The sequence below is a fragment of the Emys orbicularis genome, chromosome 4, assembly GCF_028017835.1.
Source record: "Emys orbicularis isolate rEmyOrb1 chromosome 4, rEmyOrb1.hap1, whole genome shotgun sequence".
Lineage (NCBI taxonomy): Eukaryota > Metazoa > Chordata > Testudines > Emydidae > Emys > Emys orbicularis.
This window is the reverse complement of record NC_088686.1, coordinates 72,231,716-72,256,824: the sequence shown is the minus strand read 5'-3', so window position 1 is coordinate 72,256,824 and position 25,109 is coordinate 72,231,716. Positions and strand designations below refer to the sequence as shown.

The window sequence follows — 25,109 nt, the reverse complement described above, 5'->3', positions numbered from 1 at the left end:
GGGCCAGAATGGCAGAGCACTGGCAATTACCAGGTTGCTTCACAGATTCTGCATGAGAGAGCAGCTTACGCTCCATTGGCAGCCCTCACCTCAGACTTGCAGAAGCTGTGTTTTGTCCCCTTGTCGGTCTACATTAGATAGAGAGAAGCAAACTGCTTCTCCCTTGCACTGAATCAGAAAGGCAGGTACCCGCCATCCCAGCCAGAAAGCTAAGCTCACTGAGTCGGATGTGTTTTCATTAGAGTTCAGGGTGATTATAATAAAAAAAAAGGGGGGCCCTCCTGCCTGTCTGATGCCCGAGTGCTGACTGTGCTGGAGGCTCAGAGTGGGGACTGCAGACATGTGGTTTCTTTAATTGAGGATGGCAGCTGTGGGAGCCCATTGAATTAGCAATCCAAACAGCCAGTCTCATTGGGTGAAAGAAAACAAAAGACTCTAAACTCCATGTGGAGCCCTTTCATTTGACAAATGCTGCTTATTCACCCGGAATATACCTGTTTGTGAGAGGGGCAGCTCCACTTCCTAAAGCCGTCGGGTGTAATTAAAGCATTTCTACTGAAAAGCTGCTTCTCTCTGGATATTAATATGGGTGGTGCTGTTGGAAAGGCAGCAACCTTTGAGGCCCGAGTCACTCCCCTGGGTTCTGCTTGGGTATGGCAGTACAGCCTGGGCTGCAGGCCTCTCACTGGTGGAAAGTGTGCTACAGTAAGGGTCGGTCACAGTGGCACACACCACCAACAACCTCCACTCTGCCAGAAGTTCAGAACTGGCTTGTTTTTCCCAGAAAGTGGGAAGAGTCGGCTGGAAGGGTCAGCCTCTATTAGTGGGTTTCCTACAGAGCCGTGGCTGGAATGTAAAACAGTGCTGTCCTGGCAGAACACCTGGAGAGGAGAGGTAAATGCCATCGCTCTGCTGGTTCAGGGGGCGCAATCGCCATCTCTGTGTCAGCAAGGCTGAATCAAGGCCATTGCCTTTGAATTAAGTCACAGGTGGTCTAGTGACCTCAACAATAGCCATAGTGACAATCTCTCTGCCTGTCTCACCCACTGACCTCTGTTACAGTCCCATATGCAATCCTTTCCTACTCCACTGCCCACTCACTTCTGCCATTATCATCTCAGCATTCAACAATGAGCTGTTCACAGGGAGCAGGAGAGGAACCTCTGATAGCATGGTGTCAGCAACCCAGACATTTTGCACGGGGACCAGCTAGTTATTAACCTCGTACACCATAGAATTTTATAGCATGGGGGGTGGGATGTTTCTAGTTGAGATGTTGCTTGTTTACATTTCATAGTACACTTGCTATCACGTTGGAAAAACTTCACCAGGGTCAGAGAATCCCACATGAGGGCTAATGGGACTGGAATTTAAGCCATTTTGTTACTTCACTGGAGTGATATGGGGCTCCTGGAAGAGAGGAGATGATGCTCCTGGTGCAATGCAGTCTTCCCTCTTATAACTATGCCAATGCACTTCAATCCTGACCTGTGGCAGCACCTGCTATTCCACTCTGAGGCCCCTAAAACAGGAAACAGTGGATACTGACCTCCCTGCAACATGACATAGGTATATAATATCTTGTAATCCCGAGCAATGTCATGGGATTGGGGCCAGGAAATAAGTCAGTCTCATAACAGCACTCCTGTGTATTGCACTGTGTTTTACAGCCTCTATGGTGCTCCAACATTGTGCTTCAATCCTGATCTGCAATAGCCCCTTGCTATTTTGTGGTCCGTTGTGACATACTGTGTGACAGTTAGTCACTCCACTGGCTTATCTGCCTCCATGCCACAGATCTGTAGGTAAAGGTGCAGCTTCTCTGCAGGATTCTTCAAATGTTTTGGTTGCAGAACTGAAATGCAGGTGTCATGTGTTGGGCTTAACTTCTTTAGGGCAACCCTGGAAACTCAGGCAGGAGGGTAGTGGGGCAGGACCAGAAATATTAATTCATTGCTCTGTAATAAGTGTCTCCCTAGGGAAGCTCCATAATGTTGGGTGCTCTCTCTACAGTGGTTTGGAGACTGTTAAGAGTGCAGGCTTGCTGGGTTCATAACAGTGTCAGTGTTGGAGAACCTCTTACCTGTTTCTCTGCATTCTCAGCCCTCTGCTCTGCCTCGATTACTCTCTGCTCCAGCTCCTGCATCTTCACAGCCAGAAAAGAGATTTGACAGTGAGCAGAATCATTATTTTTTTGAATCAGAAGCTGCTGGTTTAACAGGAACTCTGATCTTTGGCATTCATGGGGTTAACTGGACAGCTCTGACCAGGAAACAAAGACCTTTGATCTCCCCCAGCCTACCCTGCCACCCCTTTTGGATTTGCAAGAACTGTTTTCTCATTAGTGAGCTTCATCATTCATTACATGGGTCAAAGGAACATCCCCGGTTCCCTGACCCGCCTCTGCAATTTATACTTGGTGGGTTGTCTCTGCAAGTAGCCTGGCTATCGCCCATCATTCTTTCCTGTGCTTTCTCCAAATAGTGACTCATTAATAGGGGCAAATAAAACTGAATACAGCCCGAATGGCTCCCAGTAGGCTCCATACGCTATCTAGATCTATATAGGTCGCATAGATACTGTGGTCTAGCTACAAAAGCAGCCCCTAATCTTATCAAAGCTACAGGTTAGTGAGCATCTAACATTCCGATTGTACCTTTCATCCCAAAGAATTTAACTAACTGGTCCTTAACTGAAGGAAAGCTCCCAGCCAAGTCAATGGGTTTCTCTGCTTGATTAAAGAGTATGGAATTTAATCCTAAACATACAGGAATTCCTTCACCTTCATTGAAATGCAGCCATAGCTGGAGTGAAACAAACACACTACATAACCGTGTAAAGATAAAATATGAAGTCAACTGTATCCAGTTTAAACTGGAGAGAGCATTTAGTGGCAGAATGCAGTTACCCAAGCTAGAATTTGGTGTAGGGCCTATTTTTGTCAAATATATCTTAGGCTTTGTAAGTGGTCAGAACCTCTGTTGGACAATTCAACCAAGAAGTGGCACCCCAGCAACTAACATACATGCCAGGTGTCCCTACAGGCCCTACTTGTAGCACAAAGTATAGGGTATTTTCACTCTATTATTCCAAACCACTATAGAACGCCTATGGAGTTAATAGAAAACTATAAACTTGCTACAGACTTTGATAGTGAATTATATCTAGGGCCCTACCAAATTCATGGTCCATTTTGGTTAATTCCACAGTCATAGGATTTTAAAAAGCGTAAATTTAATTATTTCAGCTATTTAAATCTGAAATTTCACAGTGGTATAATTGTAGGGGTCCTGATTCAAAAAGGAGTTGTGGGGAGGTTGCAAGGTTATTGTAGGGGGGGTTGCAGTACTGCTACCCTTACTTCTGTGCTGCTGCTGGGGTGGCAGGGCTTTCAGAGCTGGGCAGCTGGAGAGCGGCGGGGCTGGAGGCAGAACTGCCACCACCAGCAGCGCAGAAGTAAGGATGGCATGGTATGGTATTGCCACCTTTACTTCTGCGCTGTTGCTGGCAGCGGTTCTGCTTTCAGACCTAGGCTCCCAGCCAACAGCCGCAGGTCTCCAGTCACCCAGCTCTGAAGGCAGCTCAGAAGTAAGGGCGGCAGTACTGCCACCCCCCTGCAATTCCCTTTTGGGTGAGGACCCTTAATTTGAGAGATGCCGGTCTCCCTGTGAAATCTGTATAGTATAGGGTAAAAGCACACAAAAGACCAGATTTCACCGGGGAGTGGGGGGGACAACACCAGATTTCACGGTCCATGACGTGTTTTTCATGGCTGTGAATTTGGTAGGGCCCCAATTATATCCCTGCTATAGAATTCTACAAGATAGTTTAAAAAAAAAAAAAAAAGCACAGAAAAACCTCACTATCTATTAAATTCTATAACTTTTTTGAATATTTTCTTTAGATCCCTAACTAAAGGTCTGTAAAGATTCTGTTGGTTTCATCCCTTTTAAATTCTACAAGACTCTTCCATAATTTCAATGGCATTTAAAAAAATGTCCCTATTTTTCTCTTCATGTATCCCTATTTATAGCTCTCAAATGTTGGTAGGTAAGGAGCACAGCACATCCTAACAGCATGCTGTAGCATTGGTTCAGCACTGACTACCGGGTAATTTACTTTTCACTACTGATGCTACATTTCCTCCATTTTGCATTTCAATCAGCTAGGATAGTGAAACCAGAGGGTCAGATTCACATAATTATTAACAGAGGACTTAGTTTATCGTTCCCCTGGTGATAGGACAGGAGTAAGGCTTATCAGTGCATATCCCCACTGTAGAGGGGCCTGTGCCAGGCACAGATCGGGCTTTGCCACCGCTGTGCTGTCTCTGCAGCAGCCCAAAATGTGTTGGGTGTAAAATGGGATGGGGCATAACCTAGACAAATCTGTATCCCAGTGATTGTGTTCTTCGAAAACCCAGTCAGGGACACAACTTAGGGCAGCCCTCGGGATTGCCCTCACCTCGGCCATACCCCCCACCATCCCATCCCTGCCTCATAACCAGTACTTAATTTTCAATGAAAGAGGTGCCAGGGCTCAAGCAATTTTTTTTTTTTTTTTTACTTTCATAACTGACTCAACAAGCCCAGAGGAGCTGGGGCTCAGCCTTCGCAAGTCCTGGCACAAATTAAGCACTCTCGTAACCCTCTAAATAGAAGAGACATAAACTACCTCCACCCCTTCTGTGGCAGCACAGGGATGAATCTGCTCCACAGTATCCTAGAGAGATAAGGTGGGTGAGGTAATAACTTTTATAGGACCAACTTCTGTTGGTGAGAGAGACAAGCTTTCCAGCTACACAGAGCTCTTTCTCAGATCTGGGAAATGTACTCAGAGTATTCTAATCAATTTCATTTCCTGATTCCAATGCTCTAGTATAAAGGTGCTGGGTTTAGGTTTTCAGAGATGCTTCAGGGGAAGGTTTACATCTGTTCTCTCCTAAAATGAGTGGATTTTTTATTTCAAGGATGTATTTTTTTATATTCAGTTCTGTAACTCCCATCACTTCTAATAAAACCTTCATTTTGTGCTTGAATCAAGCTTGTCAAATAAAGTTCAGCTCTTATTTCCCTTCCTCAAGTGTCATCCCCAGGGCTTTAGCCTCTTCTATGGCAACATTCAGCACTGTCAAGGACTCCTTCCTTCAGAGCCTGTCTGGCTTTGAACCCTCTCAAGCTTTAGCTAGTCTTTCCCAGCTCCTCCCCTTTCCTCTCTCTCTCTCTCTCTCTCTCTCCAAAGTAATATTTGCACACTGACTGACAGGGCCGGCTCCAGCATTTCTGCCGCCCCAAGCAACAACAACAACAAAAAAAGCCGCGATCGGCGGCGGCAGTTCGGCGGCAGGTCCTTCGCTCCTAGAGGGAGTGAGGGACCTGCCGCCCCCGAATTACCGCAGGTGCCGCCCCTCTCCCTTGGCCGCCCCAAGCACCTGCTTGTTAAGCTGGTGCCTGGATCCGACCCTGCTGACTGATCCTCCTACTGAAGAGAAACACAGAGCTGTAGGATAGGGTCCTGGAGAGCCTTTGTGTTCACAGGGCTGTGTTCGAGAGGTTGCTCCATTCCCATAACTTTTCCCTGGAGAGTTGAAAACCTGGAGGCCAGAGACAGCACCTAGGAAACACATGGACCTTTCCTTCCCTCTTGCTTTACTACAGCAATGGCATTGGTGGATGCTTTTGCAATATGGCCTACTACTTGACTCAAATGTTCCCTGTCCCCTTTTCCAAATATATTCTATGCAGCAGGGGTGAACTGTGAAAGATTCAGTTTATCTAAACTCCCCAAAGCTTGGAGGCTTGTCCCAAACTCTTTGGTTTGCACAGGATGAGATTAAACCCAGACCCTTGGAATCCAGGGTCCAATTATTACAGGGAGCCTGGACAAAGTAATGAGTATGAAGCAGCAGATGGCAGCTCTGTGCACAGCTGTTTGCTGCTGGTCAGCTGCCTCACTTGGGAGAAAAAATCAATAACTCAGGAGTAGAAGACAAAAATCCCTCTAGGAGAGGAGTGGTAGGAGCAAGAGACTGTTCTGAGGAGGCCCCAGTGTTTTGGAGTAGCCTTTTGGTAGTTCTGGGTACTACGATTTAATCTTAATCCACCCTGGGTCTGCAAAAAATGTTGGAAGCCTCACAAGAACATGTTCTCATATGAAGCTTCCAGTATTTCCTAATATCCTTACTGATGAAGGCATGAGGCAGAAGCAGGTGGTAGCAGATAGTTGTAGTTGAGCACACGTAACACTGACAGACCCTGGTTGTCGGCAGGCGGGATTAAACCTGGCATCTTTGGAGCTTAGTGCATGAGACTCTACCGCATGAGCTAAAAGCCAACTGGCTGTTAGCTAAGGCCATAGAGCAGACTCATTTTATCTCTCGCTCTAAGTGGTTTCAGTGCCACTAGATGGGACAGAACACCAGACCCAAGAGGTGTGTGGGTTACACACAGAACTAAGAATAGGGATACCTGGTGTGACATTGTACTCCATATGCTTTATGGAAATATGCTTATGAATGTAATGTAACTAGAATATGCTTTATGCAAAAGGTCTCTTGTAAGGTATCATTACAAAACTTATAATCTACTGTGTGTGTTCGTCCTATTTGTATGCATATATCATTCTTGTATCTGAAGCTAGAAATGTGAAGTATAACTCTCAGGTCCTATTCTAATTATGCAAAGTGTGGGCCATTAATGGTGGTTTAGAATCTTGATGGCTCCCATTGACTAGGACAATTGGTTGTAGATGGTTTATTTACCTGCAAGCCTTCCTGTATATGTGTGGGCCAGCCCGTGGGTAATGAAGAATGAGGTCTCACAGGACATGTGACCATGGCACCTGATACTGGAATCCATCTTAAATCTGGTATTTTTCCATTTAGAAGGGTATGGACCCAGAAAGACAAAAGATTCCCACCTTGTGCCAAAGCTATAAAAAGGGGGGTAGCAGGATGGGGGGGGGGGAAGTCATGAGAAAACCCCTGCTTTCCACCTAAGATGTCTGCTGGAAATAAGGACTGTACTGGGGAAAGGATTGGGCCCAGACTAGGAAGGAGTCTAGTCTGTGAAAGAAGCTTATTGGAATATCTCTGAGGCTTGTGTGTTTTTGCTTTATTTTGCTAGGTGATTTACTTTCTTCTATCTGTTATTATTTGAAACCACTTAAATCCTACTTTTTATACTTAATAAAATCTCTTTTGTTTATTAATAAACCCAGAGTAAGTGATTAATAGCCAGGGGAGCAAACGGTTGTGCATATCTCTCTATCAGTGTTAGAGAGGGCGGACAATTTATGAGTTTATCCTGTATAAGCTTTATATAGAGTAAAACGGATTTATTTGGGGTCTGGATCCCACCAGGAGCTGGGTGTCTGGGTGCTGGAGGCAGGTGACCTGCTAAGTTGTTTACAGTTAAGTCTGCAGCTTTGGAGGCGTGGACCAGACGTGGGTCTGTGTTGCAGCAGACTAGCGGGTCTGGCTCAACAAGGCAGGGTTCTAGAGTCCCAAGCTGGCAAGGAAAACGGGCTCAGAGGTAGTCTCAGTACAGCAGGTGACAGTCCCAAGGGGGTCTCTGTGACCAAACCTATCACACGTGGGCTCGATTTCTCTCTGAAATGATGTGTGACAGGATAAAACGTAAAGGGCAATTAAAGTTAGTGGAAACTGCAGATAAGCCCAATTTTTCCAAGGGACTATAGGCATCTCAAGCTGATCACCTAAAATTAGTGCCATCTTCTTGAAAATGGGCCCAGAAGTGTTTAGGACAACAAGTGTCCCCATCTGTAAAATGAGAATGATGTTACTCCCTGCCTGACAGAGGCATTGTGAGCCCTAGTTTAATTATTGCAGAGCATATTCAGATGGAAGGTAGCAGAGAGGGGTATGTGTGCACGTACCCACATTTCAATGATCAAACAGCAAACAAACAAAATTACATACACTAAACTTAATGTTTGGTAGGGGTAGCATAAAATATCACACTAAATTCCCCTCATTTTCAGTGTTCTCAGCCAAGAGAACAAGGTTTTAATGGGCCATGGAGCCTGATTCCTCTCCAGCTTGTAAAGGTAATCCCTCTAGATGAGAGTGGAATAGTTCAGCAGGGCAATGTTATGGAAGCTTGCCTGGCTACTGCCCATGCTACCCCTGTTCTGATTCCAGGGCCCATCAGTCCTTGGTAATCTTGGCAGAGAAGTCAACATGGAGGCCATTTAGTGTCAATGGTAGTGGTGGGTCTTGTGATGTGAACATGAGTCCACTAAGACTGGAGATTCCCTAATACATTCGTCGTACAATAGGCCACTGCACAGCCACCACCAAATGGTAATAGCTTCTGACAGCTACCAGTATAGGCTACATGCAAACTAGGGGCACTTTAGATTTGGAATAAAATCAATGCTGGACGACCACTGTGTTGGAGTCAGTGGAGGAAATTGCTTTATGCCCTCCCTGTTACCCGCAAGATGGGCATTTCTGTGACTTTCCCCCCCCTTGCCTGTATTGCTTAATTTTATGGAAACATCCCCCACCTTATGATTCAAATGAGCATGGAGTTGACAGCTCAAAATGCACACATGCTCTCTTGCTGGGTGTACCTTTGGGAATCTGTCATCCTGGACTTGGGTCTTTACCCGATGCTGTTGAATATCCTAGGTATATAACCATCTATTAATTCCTGCAGGCTTAACTCTTCCTGCTGTGATACCATTATCTCCCACAAGATAAACAGGACTGGACCAGATCAGGACTTGGAGAGACTTCCAAGAAACTTCCTGAAAAATCATGAGTTACTGGCTTCTCTTCCCTCTGAAGTGGTATTAAGCCAATACCCCAGCATCATGCTAGCTGGCTTAGTACTGCTCTAACTGGTCACTTTTGAAGGATATAAAATTGAGGTCATGACCACTTGTCGTCCCTAAAGATTCCACAGCACTTTCTGTAAGATTGAGGTGATCAGGCTAAATTTCAGAGGAGTTAAATTCTGACGCCCTAACATCCCATGCAGCTTAAAGTGAACTGATAGTCTTCACTTCCTGTACTAACCTGTTGTGTAGCTTTGCTATGTACTGTAGAACAGCTGCTGTGTCTAACCCCTAAGAATCACTTCACCCATCTCTGGTTTCACCTAAGTCACAGGGGCTGCGGTGAGACTTAATATACCCCTCTACCCCTATATAACGCAACCCGATATAACACGAATTTGGATATAACGCAGTGAAGCAGTGCTCCGGGGGGGGGGGGGGGGCAGGGCTGCGCACTCCGGTGGATCAAAGCAAGTTCGATATAACGCGATTTCACCTATAACGCGGTAAGATTTTTTGGCTCCCGAGGACAGCGTTATATCGAGGTAGAGGTGTACTCCTGTTTGTAAGGCTCTTTGACATTCCTAGGGGAATTAATAATACTTAGCATTCATATAGCTTCTTCCATTTTAAGATCTGAAAATACTTCATAATTATATGGATAGGGAAACTGAGTCACGTTGACTAAGTGACTTGTCCCCAGACACACAGCAAATCAGTGGAATAACCAGGATTAAAAGGCCTCTCTCCCAACTCCATTCCTGTACTTCCACCATTAGCCCATGCTACCTCCTGCATATGCTACAGAAAGGCAAAGATTTGTCATTCAAATGTCTCAAAATGAAGCTGAGCCAAAGCCCCATGGCCATATTAAACACGAGAGTATAAGAGGCTTTTCGAAGGATTGCTAGAAGATGTATCCCTCTTCCATACAAACAAGTGAGAAGCCATCCAACTGGTCCCTCTAAAGGCTGCATAGGAACCTGCCTGCCAGGTACATGAACAGACCTTTGCTCATATGTTCAGTCAGGCATTCAAAATAAAACCAAGGCTTAAAGTTAATTTGTTGCTCAGCTTTTCTGTGTGTCTTTTTTCTGAGAGGCCCACAGCTCACTTGTAACCAGGTCATCATGCTGCCATGGCAACAGTCTGCCATGTCACTCACCAACAGATGATTATCCCCCTCTGTGTGTGAGAAACCCAGAGAGTGGAAATAAATGCCTGTTACCAAAGACGCACAATCCCTGATGATGTACACATGCTCCTAGAACCCAGCAATCTCTAGCATCCATGGTGGGCTGAAGGGAATGCAGAACTTTCTCATAAAGACATGGTATTTTAGTATCTTTGACATAGTTATTAAGGACCTGATTCTGCAAACACCTACACCTTAGAAACTTTACTCATATAGTTAAGTTTCCATGGGATCAGGCTGTCAATACGTAACCTCACAAGTGCAACTCCACTTCCCCTCTCCAAAACTGCATGGAAAGGACACTGGTTTAAATTGTATTAGCTTTATAAACATTCCTTATGTTACAAACAGCACTGTAGATTACTCAGTCTGAAACCCTTTTTAACATGTATTTGCATCATCAAATGTAGAGTATTACCAGCCACAAGGGTTCAAAAATCATTAGTCAGGTCAGACCCCCCCCAAATATCATTAGATTTGGTTTTTAAGCCAAACTTACTCTTTTTTTATTTGCCTTCTGGTTTCTGAGTCTTTACAGTACACATGGTTCACTTTTTCAAGCTTTTATCCACAGCTATGAGGGCTAAACATTATTATTATTATTGTCTTAAATTATGCAATAGCGATTTCTTTTTGGCCATTTTTTTTCTTTTCAAAAATTACAGGTAAAGTTCCAAACTGGTGCCAGTACCTTAGGGCTAGATTCTTCACCAGTTAGTTTTGCCATTATTTTCAATGGGAGCAAGAGTGGCTTTATATGGCTGAACAAATTTACTAAAGAATCTATATATTTAAGTGTCACTGTTCCGATAGCTCCGGAGCTGAGAAAACACTGTTCTAGTCCCTCATCATAGAATCCTAGAGATGAGTGTCCTTGTCCTGACAGCACTAACGGTTGGATCACAAACAAATGCACACAATCCAAATATTTTTCTCTATTCATCTATTAAACAGAAGAATGGAAATTGCCAAGGGGTGTCAGTCTGGGATGATGTGATGTGGACACCTATCCACTGAACTGGAGTAAGCATTTGCCCTCTACATCCCCAGCAAACTCATTTCACATAGGCCAGTGGTTCCCAGATGGAGGCTTGTGGACTACTGGTCCTCCTTGTTTTCAACAGCTTACGCACAGTTCAGGGTCTTCATTGTAAAGAAGAGCCTGAAGGATTGTAATAGCAGCTGAAAAGAAGGAGTATGAGCCAGCCACCAGCAAGTGAGGAATGTCCTGGAGAGAAGGGATTGAGGCAGCCAGGCAGTACATTCAGGGGACCATGGGAAGGAAAGGTACCAGTTGGAAGAGAAACCTGTGTGGTAGAGCAAAAGGAGACATTCTCAGCAGAGGTAGGGATAGAAGTTGGGGGAAGGCAGCAGAGGTGGAGTAGGGGTTGGGGGAAGAGGAAAAACCAGAACAGATAGAGGGAGGAAGAGCTGAAATGAAGAGCAAAAAACAGACAGTAGGATTCTCTCTCCTCAAAAAGAACATTTATTACCTTCAGCTAAACAAACAGATGCTCTCCTAATATCCCCTTTCCATGTAAGCAATTGCCATAGTTGCTACAAGGCTGGTAAGAGACTGTGAATGAGGAGGGAGTGAGTCTGCAGACAGCCTTCCAGTTCAGAGAGATTGGGAACCCCTGACCCAGGCCACCTAACCACCATCAAATGGTGGAGAATCTGTATTCAGCAGGGGACTGTGTACTGTAAAATTTCACTTGGACAAGCAAGTTCACATATGTCCTGAAAACTGACCCTTACTTTGTCCTTCTCTCCTCTCCCTTCCTGATATACCTTAAGTATATGGGGCCTCGCTCTTTGACCTTTCATCAAACCACATCACAAGCCATACAGCTGGTTACAGAGTAACTTGATCACTGAACCAAACTGTTGAGATTAGGGAACAAAGGGCCTATTGCTTTGACTGAAGGGCGGGATTAACCCCAGAGTCGCTTCCCTTTCAGTAAGGGGGCTCCCTGAAGTAGGTGACTCTATCCCACTGCCCCTGGTCAGGATTTTGTCAAAAGTTCTATGGAGGGGAGAGTCAAACAGGCCTATGGGGGTGTTTATTAAATTTCCTTCTGGAAGCATGAACAGCTTCATTAGTTTGATGTGGATTTAGTCTAAGAATTTCCATGGAAGGAAATAAAAACTAGGAAATGGCTATACACAGCCTAAGAAATGAGACTTAGATTTCCTTGGTGTCATAAAAGCTGGTCTGGCTGCCTTAATACCAGGCCTACACTCTGGCTCTATACAGTGCGTAAAGTCTGTTTAGCTGCGCTGGCTTTAAAACTGGTTGGAAAGTGTTCCCAGTATAGACAGGCCTTGGAGGAGCTCAGCTCAGAAGCTGCCGTCCCAAAATGAAGTGAGCTGAGAGTTTCTCAGACCTGTATGAAGTGTGGCATGAACAGGACTAGAACACTCTATATCATGTTAGTGCAAATGTAATTAAAGTGAAAGTAAGATTTAAAAAAAAAAAAAAAAAAAAAAAAAAAAAAAATCACTACAGGGGCTGAGAACTGTGCTTTCTGAAGGAATGTAAAAACCAAGGGATCCTAATGTAAAATGGAGCAAAAACTGATGTAGGTCACAACTATCATCAGGGACAGATTAAAAGCATTAGGATGTCTGCAGCTTGCAGTTACTTAGCTGTGACTGAAGGAAATTGCTACCACCGTACAAATAACTGATTGGCTGAACCCTCTTAAATTGGATTATCATAAACCACATGTTGGATCCAGTGAGGGAATCAAAAGCAAACTATAAGCTGTATTAATACAGGCATGAGGCTAATAAACAGGGGTCCCAGAAAACTGCATGTGGCTGAAAGTACTATTCTTAATTTCTAAAGGTTAATCCTGTGCCTCATGCTTTGTGGGAACCTGTAGAAAGGCAGTTAATAGAGCTACGCTAGCAGAAAATAATTTCACATGAAGAGTTCAAGGAATGAGCTTTGACTTGCAGCCTTCTGTAGAACATAAATACACCTGCTGTTACCAGAGCACTTCAGTCTCACTTCCCAGACAGATGTTTTTTTCCCCCTCTTCAAAACACTGATTAATTAAAAAAATACAGAGAAATCTGAGAAATCTCAGAGAAAAAGAAATCCAGGCCGGGGGGGAGGGGGGCGGGGAGAACTCCTTTTCCCATCCTCCCCAACTTTTTGAGTGAATTTAGTGGACAAGAAAGTGAGGGACAGACAAAACAAAAGTAGTTTTTTAAGACAGAAAGGCGCTGTGCAAGCTTCCCTGCACAACGTTGATAGTGAGTCTCAGTCCTGAGTGGCTGGTCCCCTTGATAGTTTTGGCCTGCCCCTCTAAGCTCTTCTAATACCAACCCAATCCGGACCTGCAGCATCCTCTGCTATTGTTGGCCCAAGATCCAAATCAACTCTGCTATTGTGTCTGTGCCCTGCAGCAGTCAGAGTCCTTCCCTGGATAGAGACTGCCAATTGTGCCAGACTGTGTGGTGGTGTGGACAAACAAGAAGCTGGAATGAGCCTGTCAAACTTCTTTCATTTGTGACCTGAGACAAAATCTCAGCAAAGGTCTCAGGAGGTAAAAAATTAAAATATTAAATTCAAGTGAGCCACCAAGGAGCCTTTGCATCAAATGAGTCTGATGGTATAGTATGTCAGATGCACAGGACCCAATTTCCATTTACACTAATGCCACTTCACACCACGCTGGGAGGCACATCACCATCAGGCTCTTTAACAATACAAAGTGACCATAGTGTAAATGGGAATTAGATCCAGATGTAGTACAACTGATGGATTGATTGATTTCACCGCTTAGCCCAGTAATAGGAAGGTAGACACATTCTAGTATGTAGCTTTGGCCTCACCTTCTCAGCTAGTAACTCTCGGATCTTGCTAGCCTGAAGACGGAATTTGAAGAGCTGGGTTTCCAATGCGAGGCACCGTTTCTGCCAGTCCATGCAGCTGCTATTCTCCACTGCAAGCTCTGCCATGGCAAAGCTCTTTGTCTGCTTAGGCAGATCCTCCATGATGCTCTAAAAAAAACAGAAGAAAAATACAAACTTTGAAATGGTTATTCTGGCAGGGCTTTTTTCCTTTAGTTCCTGTCCGAGAGCGTGTAAGTGAGATGCCTTCTCCCAAAGCTTTTGGCTCTAACCTACAATGTAGGCAGTTGAATAGTGTAGGTTTCCTCCATGCTGTTGTGGTGTGTCCTCTTGAAGCCATCGTACCTTTAACACAAGAACTCCAACACAGCCACTAGGACTAGTGGTCAACATTAACAAAAGATTTGTCTGATAATAATAGTCAATGTTAAGGTTTTTAAACTAAGGGCCGGGGGAAAGCCGACAGGTGTGGAGGAGCACATGGGACAGAGACATTCCTTAGGGGATGATCTATTAATGGAGATTCTCTATATACTATTAAGGAGGAGAGGATGGAAGATGATAAAATATGGGTAGGATCTGATGAGAAACAGTCAAATGAAAAAGAGTCCCATTCAATTACATCACATAATGGCAGACAGTGAAAAAGTGACAATTTTTTTAAGTGCTTATACACAAATGCTAGAAGTCTAAAATCTGAAGTCTAAGATGGGTGAACCTGAGTGCCTCGTATTAAATGAGAATATTAATATAATAGGCATCACAGACACTTGGTGGAATGAGGATAATCAATGGGACATAGTAATACCAAGGTACAAAATATATTGGAACGACAGAATAGGTCATATTGGTGGGGAAGTGGCATTTTATGTGAAAGAAAGTATAGAGTCAAATGAAGTAAAAAACTTAAATGAACCACACTATACCATGGAATGTCTATGGATAGTAATTCCATGCTTGAATAATAAGAATATAACAGTAGGGATATATTACTGACCACCTGACCAGGATGGGGATAGTGGCAGTGAAATGCTCAGGGAAATTTGAGAGGCTATAAAAATTTAAAAAAAAAAAAAAAAAAAAAAAAACCCTCAATAATAATGGGAGATTTTAACTATCCCCATATTGACTGGGTACATGTCACCTCAGGATGGGATGCAGAGATAAAGTTTCTTGACACCTTAAATGACTGCTTCTTGGAGCAGCTAGTCCTGGAACCAACAAGAGGAGAGACAATTCTTGATTTACTCCTAAGTGGAGCACAGGATCTTGTCCAAGAGATTAATATAGCTGAACCACTTAATAATAGTGACCATAATATAATAAAATTTACCATCGGGGGGGAAGGGGGGGAGGGAGAAGAGAAGCCCACCATGGTAGCATTTAGTTTCAGAAAGGGGAACTACACAAAAGTGAGGAAATTAGTTGAAAAGAAGTTAAAAGGTACAGTGCCAAAAGTGAAATCCCTGCAAGCTGCATGGAAACTTTTTAAAGACACCATAATAGAGGCTCAGTTTAAATGTATACTCCAGATTAAAACACACAGTAAGAAGACCAAAATAAAGTCATTGTGCCTAAACAAAGTAAAAAGAAGCAGTGAGAGGCAAAAAGGCATTCTTTAAAAAGTGAAATTTAAATCCTGTTGAGGAAAATAGAAAGGCGCATAAACTTTTGCAAGTGAAGTATAAAAATGTAATTAGGAAGGCCAAAAGAGAATTTGAAGAACAGCTAGCCAAAGACTCAAAAAGTAACAGCAAAAATTTTTTTTTGAAGTATATCAGAAGCAGGAAACCTGCTAAACAACCAGTGGGGCCACTGGATGATAGAGATGCTAAAGGACCACTCAAGGATGATAAGGCCATTACAGAAAGACTAAATGAATTCTTTACATCGGTCTTCATGGATGAAGAGGTGAGGGATATTTCCAAACCTGAGCCATTCTTTTTAGGTGACAAATCTGAGGAACTGTCCCAGATTGAAGTGTCATTAAAGGAGGTTTTGGAACAAATTGATAAATTAAACAGAAATAAGTCACCAGGATCAGATGGTATTCACCCAAGAGTTCTGAAGGAACTCAAATGTGAAATTGCAGAACCACTAACTGTGGTATGTAACCTATCATTTAAATCAGCTTCTGTACCAGATGACTGGAGGATAGCTAGTGTGATGCCAATTTTAAAAAAAGGCTCCAGAGGCAATCCTGGCAATTACAGGCCAGAAAGCCTAACTTCAGTACTAGACAAATTGGTTGAAGCTATAGTAAAGAACAGAATTATCAGACACATATGAACACAATTTGTTGGGGAAGAGTCAACATGGTTTTTGTAAAGGGAAGTCATGCCTCACTAATCTACTAGAATTCTTTTTGGGGGGGGGGGGAGAAAAGAGGCAACAAGCATGTGGACAAGGGTGATCCAGTGGATATAGTATACTTCAACTTCCAGAAAGTCTTTGACAAGGTCCCTCAGCAAAGACTCTTAAGCAAAGTAAGCAGTCATGGGATAAGAGGGAAGGTCCTCTCATGGAATCAGTAACTGGTTAAAAGACAGGAAACAAAGGGTAGGAATAAATGGTCAGTTTTCAGACTGGAGAGAGGTAAATAGCGGTGTCTCCCAGAGGTCTGTACTGGGATCAGTACTATTCAACATATACATAAGTGATCTGGAAAAAAAGGGGTAAACAGTGGAGGTGGCAAAGTTTGCAGATGATACAGAAATACTCAAGACAGTTAAGTCCAAAGCAGACTGCAAAGAGTTACAAAGGGATCTCACAAAACTGGGTGACTGGGCAATAAAATGGCAGATGAAATTCAATGTTGATAATTGCAAAGCAATGCACATTGGACAACATAATCCCAGCTATACATATAAAGTGATGGTCTAAATTAGCTATTACCACTCTAAAAAGATAACTTGGAGTCATTGTGGATAGTTCTATGACCACATCCACTTGGGGTGTTCAAAATTTGAACACTGATCTGAATTTTTAGCAAATGGCCCCTATCTTTATAACAGGATGAACCAATATCCCAGATTCTGAGTGGGAGTCCAGGAGAGAGCAGTTCCTCTTGTCACTGAGGAGAACCAGGATGTATTGTGCACAATCCCCCCTAGAGCCCCTCCTGGGTAGCTTTGCTCCACTCTAGCACCAGTGCCACCCAGCATTTACATTATGCAGTTGGTCCGGTCCCTTTGTATCTTAAATGGGTTGGATGAAGTGGATACATATAATCGTTAACTGGAAGGTAGGACTTCTCACTCACAGGAAAAGGGTGAATTGGAAAGACACTGAGATTTCCAGTCAACAGGAGGAGGGCAGATAGGATAGATTGAGTTTTCTGACTCAATGGAATAGTGAGTTGGGGGGAAAAGGTATTTCTGGACTGTAAAGGAGAATAAAATGCAATATGTTGTCAGTACTTTGAGATTAGGGACGGTCCAGTTTCTGGTCTTTATACAGAAAGGAGGATGCTGGTGTTTCTAGTTAATAGTGTGTAGATCTATGTAGTAGTAGATCTATGAACTAATGTGGTGAGTTGGTGGTGGTCTGAGTGTGTGTAACCATATTAGCTGTCTAGAGTGCAGAGTGGGTGGGTAAGAGGGTTCCTGGTCTATACTCTGCAGCTGAGTGGGGATGTGGGGACAGAGTTACGGTTGAATAGGCAATGTGATGTATTAGTAAATAAATAATTTACAGAGATTGTATGAACATAAGAATGGCTTTACTGGGTCAGACCAATGGTTCATCTAGCCCAGTTTCCGGTCTTCTGACAGTGGCCAATGCCAGGTGCTTCAGAGGGAATGAACAGAACAGGTAATCATCAAGTGATCCATCCCCTGTTGCCCATTCCCATCTTCTAGCAAACAGAGATTAGGGACACATCAGAGCATGGTTTTGCATACCTGCCCATCCTGGCTAATAGCCATTGATGGACCTATCCTCCATGAATTTATCTAGTTCTTTTTGAACCCTATTATAGTCTTGCCCTTCACAACATCCTCTGGCAAAGAGTTCCACAGGTTGACTGTGCATTGTGTGAAGAAATACTTCCTTTTGTTTGTTTTAAACCTGCTACCTATGAATTTCATTTGGTGACCCGTAGTTCTTGTGTTATGAGGAGTAAATAGCACTTCCTTGTTTACTTTCTCTACACCACTCATGATTTTATAGACTTCTATCATATCCCCCCTTAGTCGTCTCTTTTCCAAGATGAAAAGTCCCAGTTTTATTAATCTCTCCTGATATGGAAGCGGTTCCATACTCCTAATCATTTTTGTTGCCCTTCTCTGTACCTTTTCTAATTCCAATATATCTTTTTTGATATGGGGCAACCAGATCTGCACCCAGTATTCAAGATGTGGGTGTACCATGGATTTATATAGAGGCAACATGATATTTTCTATCTTATTATGTATCCCTTTCCTGATGAGTCCCAGTATTCTGTTAGCTTTTTTGACTGCTGCTGCACTGTAACCTTTCCCAGCAGGACTTTCCCCACAGCCTGCCAATGTGTATCTAAGCACGAAAACCTGCTACTATGTGGGGAAAACTAGGAGGGTGGGGGATGGGGACGGACACGGACAGATTTGTCTCTTGACTAAATATTTAAAGTTCACATAGCCAGAAAGCCCCTGGCCTCCTAATGAAGTGGACTAAGTGTCCTCCTGCATGACAGCAGTCATAGTAGGGCAAACCTTTGGCTGCGAGCTATTCAAGTGTTGCAGAGAATAGGGGAGATAAAGCCTCATTCATTAGGCTTCTGGAGAAACTGGCACTGTTATCCAGACTGGAGCATATTCAACTAAGTTTATGCTTCCGTTTGCAAACTATAATGTCCCCATTCCATCTCCCCAGAATCACATGCCTAACAGTCTGAGAGATCAAGGATGAAAAAGACCTTTTGGTAAAGCTGGGCAAATACCTTAAATATGTTCCCCAAATATTTTCTTGACTAAAACTTGGGATTTGTTTTGTCCTTTGACTGCACCCCTTTCATGTTCGTATCCCACAAATATTCTAATGCATAAGTTTACCAGCAGGAATGGTTGCCAAAACAGTGAATTTACAGCACTATACACTTTCCACAACTATTCTGAATTTTGAACTTTCAGTTGCAAGTACTTACATTGGATGAGTAGAACTCTTAGAATGGTTCCCAATCAGGAAACAGAAATAATACCATGTGACCTTCTTTACTTAAAACCAGCTAGCCAATCTACCTTGGCAGCATAGGGGGCTAAGAAAAATTGTGTCTGGAGGACCCCGACAATTTTTCATGGATTTAGGGGACCTATTGTGTCCTAATATAGCAGCTGTAAAACAAGGGTGATTTCTTTACAATGGGAAGTAGACTGTTTGAGAGCAGAAAGAGAGGCAGCCTCAGAAAACTTATTAAAAGTTATTGCACACAGAGGGAATGCTGCTGGATTTAGGCAGTGGTAGCAGGGACTTTGGGCACTTACTTGCTATTTAGCATGCAGAGTGCTAAACAGTTGGGACATTTTTAGCCAAAAGCCTCCACGGCAAGTTTCTTAAGGTCTAAGGTGCTACAGAGAAAACATAGTCCACTCATTCAATTCAGAGAGCTATGCATCAAGAGACCTGGGCTCTTCTGCCAGCTTTGCTGTTATCTCATGCTGTGATACTAAGCTAATCACATTATCTCCCTGTGCTTCATTTCCACCCCCATCCTTCCCAACCTGTAAATGGAGGAGTAATAAAAACATATCTACCTTTGTTAAAACACTCTGGATGAAAATATGGAAGGTATAACAACTTGAGTTTTAAATTTTTGGATAATTTCATGAGCAATAATCATAACAGTACCTATGCAGGCTACAATGAGGTACTCAAGTCTCACACCTTCTGGCATGAGCTGGTTGCTACAGTTCACTTCAGTTCCCAGCAGTCAGCTGTCCATATCATATACACTACCAACACCATTGTCGTTAGGTGGTAGTCTTGTTGGCAGTCTCAGCAGAGAGGCTAAAATGAATGGGGTCACATACTGAATTCCTTTCACACCCTGCAAGTGGTCTTTACCAGACTGGGGGCAGAGTATGGTATGCCTGCACTACTGCTGCCTATACAGTATCTTTGTTGTGCAATCCATAAATAGATGACTTCAATATCCAAGGCTGTCAATCTAGCACCTTCCAATCCAGTTGAAGTTCTCTCATTCACACACACACTACACACCCTAACACAGGTGTTACAATCAGTGCTTAATTTGTGCCAGGGTTTGCCAGGGCTGAGCCCTGGCACCTCTAGGTTTGGCAGTTCATAGTCCCAGCACCTCTGGGCTCCCAGCCAGCAACTGCCACTCTCCAGCCACCCTGCTCTAAAGGCAGTGCAGGCATCAGCCATAGTGCAGAAGTAAGGGTGGAAATACCATACCATGCCACCCTTACTTCTGTGCTCCTGCTGGCGGTGGTGCTGCCTTCAGAGCTGGGCACCCAGTCAGCAGCCACCACTCTCCGGCTGCCCAGCTTGAGCCCTGGCACCTCTTTCATTACAATTAAGCACTAGTTACAAAGACATTTTGGTGCATTACCATGAAACACCATAAAATGATGCTAGTGAGGGTGGGTGAGCAGGGGAAAGTGGAAAGTACAAGCCCAGTACTCCAAGTGTCTAAACCACAGTGAAAATGACATTTAAAGGTTTGGCTCCCAGTTTCCTCAGGTACCAGATTCCAAGAACAATTTTCAGGGAGGATGCAGTGTTTTAGCTTAGTACTGCAACATTGTACCCAGACAATCCCGCTATTGTAACAGATACAAATTCTTCCGTCCCTCAGTGGGAACAAACTAGAACTGAAAGACAAAACATCCACAATCCTATGTCCTTGTTCACATCTAAAAGAGATTATACAGTTCTGTATAAAGGTCACAGCCAAGGTTCAAAAACCCTGCATTTGACCCGCTTTATTTTTCTCCTCCGTAACTACTTGCAAAGTTCTGATTTTTTTTTTAAAGGTTTGTTTTCCAAATATATGCACGAGGAGTCTTACATACAAAATGTAGTAGAATCATTGAATTCAGCCACCTAGAATCCACAAGCAACCTTACAATAATGAAGTGGTGTGTGCTGCCTCGCCTCCTTGTGTAATCCTACAACAAACTAGTGGAAGGCAAAAATATTCAACAAAGACACAGCTTTTAATTACTGAGCCCCCAAACCAGCAAAGCACAGTTAAACATGTCCTTGAGTAAATAAGTGAATAGTCCAGTTTACTTCAATGGGACCTCACATGCTTACAGTTAAGCACACACTTAAGTGCTTTGCTGGACTGGGGCCATAGGTGCTGACTCCGTGGGTGCTCCAAAATTAGCGGGTGCTCAGCAGCCAAGCCCCCTCCCCCCAAATCACCTCCTTCTACCCCCCCAGTACACCGCATCCCTGCTCCTCCCCCTGCCAGAGCTTCCCACCCCCCTGCCGCCTAACAGCTGTTTGGCAGTGCTTAAGACTTTCCGGGAGGGAGGGGGAGGAGCGGGAATCTGGCGCACTCAGGGGAGGAGGCGGAGAAGAGATGGGGTAGGGGCGGGGACTTGGGGGAAGGGGGTGGAGCGATGTCAGTACAGGGCCAGGGCCAGAGGCGGGGCAGGGGGGAAGGGGGTCCAGCACCCACCGGGCAGAGGGGAAGTCGGCGCCTATGACTGGGGCTTAAGTGCTTCAGCCCCAGCAACCCAACCCCTACCCCGACCTGGGGCTGAAGCCCTGAGCCCAGTGTCCCATCCCTCCTCCCCCCCAGCTGGGGCTGATGTGCCCATATTTCCACATGATCTGTGAATTAGAGTTCCAAGTCAGAATGTACATTCATTTAATACAGGGGAATGACATTGCTCAGGATCTGCATTGTATTGTGGGGGAATCCCCATGGAAGTAACAGACCTGTTCAAAGAATAGCCTTCTACAAGCACCAGACCTCAAACTATACCAAAATACAGAGCTCGCTCCTCTCCACATCACATTTTGCACAGCCCAATACAGCACGTATATCAATTTCACCTCTATCCATGGTCCCACCCACACCATTCACATACATATAGTCACAGTTTCCTAGGCACACTCACCACTACATCACAGTGTTTATATCAAGCACTAGAGACATACACTATTACTTTAAAGCCAGTGGGTGTGCAATGATCACGAAAGGTTGAACAACGCTGTATAACTATGGTGCCTTATCAATGAAGTTAGAACTCTATTCTAATGTGGCTGTTTGGACAGAGATCATAAGTGAAACCCTGCTCTCTTTTTATACTGGCATAAGCAGATTTTAGCCTCACATCTTCATGCATAGATTTTAAGGCCAAAAGGGATTGTTATGATCATCTAGTCTGACCTCCTTTGTAACACAGGCCATAGAACCTCACCCAGTAATTTTGGCATATAGCCCATAACTTCTGGTTGAGCTATAACATATCATTTAGAAAATATCCAGTTTGGATTTAAAGACTGATGGAAAATCCACACAATCTAATTATATGGCTGAACTGTTAGTTTTCCTAATTTGATTTTACCCCATATGAAATATTTGGGATATTTTTGCTTTAAAAAACTAACAACAACTAATGCCTAATCCCCCTAATGGAAAAAAATTAATAGAAATGTTAATTAAAAGTCAGATGTAACAGCTGCATTCTCAATACCTGTGAAATAGAAAGCAGCTACTTAATCTAATGGGGGCAGGATTTTCAAAACTAGGTGTCTAAAGCTACATTCTTAAATCCATATGTACATACTTAAATAAGTGGCCTGATTTTCAAAAGTGCTAAGCGCCAAGCAGCTCCTGTTGAAGTCAATGAGAGCTGTTGAATACTCAGCACCTTGATTTAATCTGGCCACTTATTTAAGTGCATAAATATGGACTTAAGAACCTAACTTTAGACACCTAGTTTTTAAAATCTTTGCTGCAGCTATAAAATTTTTGATTAACAGCAAAAATGAGCCTGACTCCAAACTCTGGATCCAAGAATTAGGGGACCTAGGTCCAATTCCAACTTTGGGAAAATACAAATCTGGATCAGAACTTTATGGTTAATCAGTGACTCTCTAGTAGGACCACCTAACATCCCTGAACTTTCTGATGTTCTAGCCTTGATCCAGCGAGCTCCTATATTTTCCACTAAAAGCCTTTTGAAAATGACAAACAACAAAGTGATCAAGCAAGATGATTGTAAAAGCTCTAATGTAAAGATCTTCGTGCATGTAGAGTGTTAGGAGAATCAGTCGTATTGTATTGTGACTTTTGTTTATTCCCTGCAAAAATGAAAGCCACAGACAGTATTTCCATATCTCAACTACACATTTCTCCACGCTAGAGCATCTACTTAAGCATCTGCTGGTCGGCGATGTTAGAATCAGCTAGTCGGTGTAAAAGAATAAATGCTTTGAACTGCCCGGACAATGCCCCAGATTCTCTCCCTTGAGGCTCAGTTCAGCTCGGTCTGTTTCGAAGAGTCACAAAAAGGAGTCAGTGAAGGTGCTTTGCTGCGTCTCAGCTGGGCGGCGGGAGGCTCCTCCTGGCTCCCGTCAGAATCCAGCGCTGAACCTCCCCATTAACCTAACGCCTCTTCTCGAGCATCCTGTTCCCCCTTCACGCCGTCCCTCGGTTTTCCCCTCAAGGAATGTTTCGGAGTCACCGAGAAACCCAGGCTGGTTAGGGTGTCACTCGCGTCTGTCACGTCCAGCTCGCAAATCCAGGGTAGGATGCTCAAAGCAGGGGAAAGAATAAGGCGAAAGACGCCGGTCTACGAGCCAAAGGGCAGGTTGAGCTAACCCAGGAAAGGAGTGGGGCGGGCCGGGCCCCCCTTTCTAGCCATGCCAGAGGGATGAAGGGGGAGAGGAGAAATCACCGATTTGTCACTTACTCTGTACGGGCGTTGTTCCCCATGGCCCCGGGCTAGCCGGAGGGCCCCCATAACTTGGATTTCTCCCCTGAGCTACAGCCTTCTCCTGACCCCTCCTGCAGCTTAATAACCCTATCCAGGGGGCTTGGCTAGGAAGCGCCAGTCACCGCCGCTCGCCCAATCCTGCCCCCGGGCCAGCGCGAGCCCCGGCAGCACCCCCTAAAGATCCCGAAGAAGCCCCCGCCTGACTTCTCTGCACAGAAGAGCGAACAACCAGCGCCCGACGCTACGGCTGGAGGCTGCTTTACAGTCAGGTGCGGGGACTGCCCGAGGACAGCAGCCTCCCGCCCCCACGGCCTCACCTGCGGCAGGCTGCTCATGGGCAGGAGCTGAGCAGCCCAAGTAGCCGGCCGGGGGGGGGCACAGGGACGGCTCCGAGGCATGAAGGGCTCCCAGCGGCTGACCTTGTGTTGTTCTTGGGGGCTGGTGCCGAAGAGCGGGGCCGTGCTCCTGGGGCGCTCCTGCAGCCGGCGAGGCGCGCGGTTCCCCTGGGGACGCTCCGAAGCCACGCGCTGCTCGTTTCCGTCCCATTCAGCAGCGCTGTGCCATGCTCCCGGGCGCTCCGCTCGCCTTAAAGCGGGAGAGCCTGGCTCGAATAGCAGGGGCAGCCCTCCAAAGCAGCACAGGAACTGACATCATCGGCCCCGCGCTTTTAACCCCTTCTCTGGCCCTGCGGGGAGGCAGCCAGGCCAGGCCGATTCTCCAGCGAGAACTGAAATATTGAAAAGCCTGGATTGGACCCAGCCTTCAGTCCCACCCACCGGGGTGCTCTGGCATTTTGGGGGGGCTGAGTGGAATATGGCATTTAATAGCTATGAAGAAAACAGGCCACCTGCTTGCCTCAATAACTGGGGCTCAGCCACTCCTGGCTGCCTCCTTTTCCACCTGCTTGGACAAGATCTCTTTACTCAGCCTTCACTCTATGCAGGTTCACCAGCATTGCACCTTCAGCTGCAGCTCCGCCCAAATGCCCTGAGGCTTTTTTGGACACAGCTAGGCAGGCCTGGGAACTCCCCCAACCTAGCAGGCATGGCTGGAGGGCAGACTCTCCTTCTTTGCCTCTTGCATACTGGGATATAAATCCAGCCTTGATTCCTTGACTGCACTGAGAATCCCCTCTAAACTCAGCGGCATGAAGTCCTGTATCCATAAGAGGAGCAGATCCCAAACCTGTACTGAAATAGTGAGTGTTCTGCAGCCAGTCCCTCCAACCTAAGGAGGAGTTTCTGTGCCGGATCCTGGGTGGTCACCACAGCTCACTTCTCCCATTCAGTTGTGTACACAGTTGCCTGTAGTGCAGCTTGGGCACTAGCCTCCTCCAAACTTCCATGCCG

General features: G+C 44.8%; 1 protein-coding gene across 1 annotated transcript in view; it reads right to left on the bottom strand.

Moving 5' to 3' along the window:
- PLEKHH1 (pleckstrin homology, MyTH4 and FERM domain containing H1) overlaps positions 1–23,787 on the bottom strand; it is an 88,989-nt gene extending 65,202 nt beyond the window's left edge. Inside the window, exons 1-3 of the mRNA XM_065403793.1 lie at positions 23,737–23,787; positions 13,844–14,011; positions 2,084–2,146 (exon numbers count right to left, since the gene is read on the bottom strand). Of these exons, the coding sequence (XP_065259865.1) occupies positions 2,084–2,146; positions 13,844–14,011; positions 23,737–23,787 (282 nt within the window). The remainder of the gene's footprint in view (positions 1–2,083; positions 2,147–13,843; positions 14,012–23,736) is intronic.
- Between the last annotated feature and the right edge of the window lie 1,322 nt (positions 23,788–25,109).